At 42.0% G+C, this 2,121-nt stretch overlaps 1 protein-coding gene across 1 annotated transcript; it reads left to right on the top strand.

Moving 5' to 3' along the window:
* The first annotated feature begins 768 nt into the window (after positions 1–768).
* On the top strand, positions 769–1,704 carry LOC142014089 (olfactory receptor 5AR1-like). The gene has a single exon (XM_074996115.1). The coding sequence runs from the start codon at positions 769–771 to the stop codon at positions 1,702–1,704; it is 936 nt and encodes a 311-aa protein (XP_074852216.1).
* Positions 1,705–2,121: the final 417 nt, after the last annotated feature.

The raw sequence follows: 2,121 nt of genomic DNA, 5'->3' as shown, positions 1-2,121 counted from the left end.
GCTCCAAACTGTCTGTTTCTGTTGATGGGAAAACATTATCACATGACTCTCTCCACAGTAGGTACGTGTTATTGTCCTACATCACATTATTGTCCTACTCACATACTTGGTCTTCAACATATACAGAATTCAAGACCTCCAGCACTAAAAGTTGCAGCCCTGTTCCTAACACTTGAGCTAAAAGAACTACATATTTGATTGGAAAAACAGGTAATTAAGAAGTCATGGAATCCAGTCTATTTCTTTAGGTCTCTGGGTTTTAATACAAACTTACTTAAATGCCTTTATCAGATGCCCAATAGTACCCTTTACATGGTGAGCAAGCTTTATCCTAAATTTATATTTCAAGGCAGAGAGCTCACATCAGCCAAAGTAGGTGGGGAGATTGACACTCATTTATGCTTGCTCTTTTTTGATCAACAGAACAATTTAAAAAAACTGAGGAGTTTTTCATCCTGATTCTCTCAGAGCAGAATCACAATCACTGTTTGCTGTTTGGATTAGTAAACAAAAGTGTTCATGTGAGGGGAGTGATTAACCTATGAGTTCTTATATATGTACACTTTGTGCTGTTTATGGACCCACAGGAATGACCGGCTGTGAACATGTGGCTCTGTGGACTATGACCCTCCCTGATGAAGGACTGTTATACATTGAGAAACTGATCTCCACGTTTTCTTCTCTTTCTTTGTTCCAGAGAAGGGATAGTTTGACAAAGCCATCCACCTGTCCACATCACTGTAGCTGCCTGATCTCAGCTCAGAGGACATGGAAAATCAAAATCACTCAGTGGTGACTGAATTCATTTTCTCAGGACTGACAGATCGTCCGGAACTGCAGGTTCCCCTGTTTGGGGTGTTTCTACTGATTTATATTCTCACCCTTGTGGGAAATGGGGGGCTGATCTTCTTAATCATGATTGACCCCCAACTTCACACCCCCATGTACTTTTTCCTCAGGAATTTATCTTTCTGTGATCTCTGCTATTCATCGATAATTGCTCCTAGGATGCTGCAGGATTTCTTAGTTGAGAGGAAAAGCATTTCTTACGCTGCTTGCTATGTGCAAATGTATTTCTTTGTCTCTTTTGCAGATATTGAGTGTCTCTTACTGGCTGTGATGGCCTATGACCGTTACGTGGCCATCTGTAACCCCCTGCTTTATATGGTCACAATGTCCAGGCAGCGCTGTAATCTGCTGGTGGCTGGGGTATATATTGTGGGGTTAGTGGATGCATTGATACACACATGTTGTACATTTCAACTGTCATTCTGTGGTTCTAATGTCATCAATCGTTTCTTCTGTGACATTCCCCCACTTCTTGCGCTCTCCTGTACTGACACCCACATCAATGAGATGGTGATGTTTGCTTTCATTGGCTCTATTGTAGTGAGCAGTGTAGTGATTGTCCTCCTCTCCTACGTCTATATCATTTCCACTGTCCTGCAGATCCGCTCTGCCGAGGGCCGGCGCAGAGCCTTCTCCACCTGCAGTTTCCATATGACTGCGGTGGTTATGTTTTATGGCTCTCAACTCTTCGTATGTTTACATCCCACCTTCAGCTCTTTGGAGTCAGACAAAATAGCTGCAGTGTTTTACACAGTGATTCTTCCTATGTTGAATCCCCTCATATACAGCCTGAGGAACACGGAGGTGAAGGACTCCCTCAGGAAAGCAGTGAATAAATTCCAAGCCAATTCTTGAATCTCTTTAAGTCAGTACTGCTTTACTGATTGGGAGTGGAAACAGTCAAACTCAATCCCCAGCCTACAGCTGTGTATTTTTGCACTGCCCATGGTATTTCTTTATTACGCTCTTAGTATCATTAATTTTCCTATTCCAACAAAACCTGTGGGTTCCAACGGAGATCAGGGATTCACGGGGCTATTGCTGCAGCAAAATTTAAGGAATTGTCCATTTCTTCAGGGTGAGACTAAAAATATATTTAATGTGCTATGAAACGCTGGAGCGGTTTGTATTGGGAAATACGAGGGAAGAAATCCATCTATCACTACTTTGTAGTGGGGTTGTTTTTGTTATACAGTAGTAAGTAGGAAGTGTACAATTTTTGTGGTGGAATCAAAGAGTGTTTTGTAAATGGTCCTCCAGCCCTTTATGTTA

The sequence above is a fragment of the Carettochelys insculpta genome, chromosome 6 (genome assembly GCF_033958435.1).
Source record: "Carettochelys insculpta isolate YL-2023 chromosome 6, ASM3395843v1, whole genome shotgun sequence".
Lineage (NCBI taxonomy): Eukaryota > Metazoa > Chordata > Testudines > Carettochelyidae > Carettochelys > Carettochelys insculpta.
This window is presented reverse-complemented; position numbering and strand designations above follow the sequence as displayed.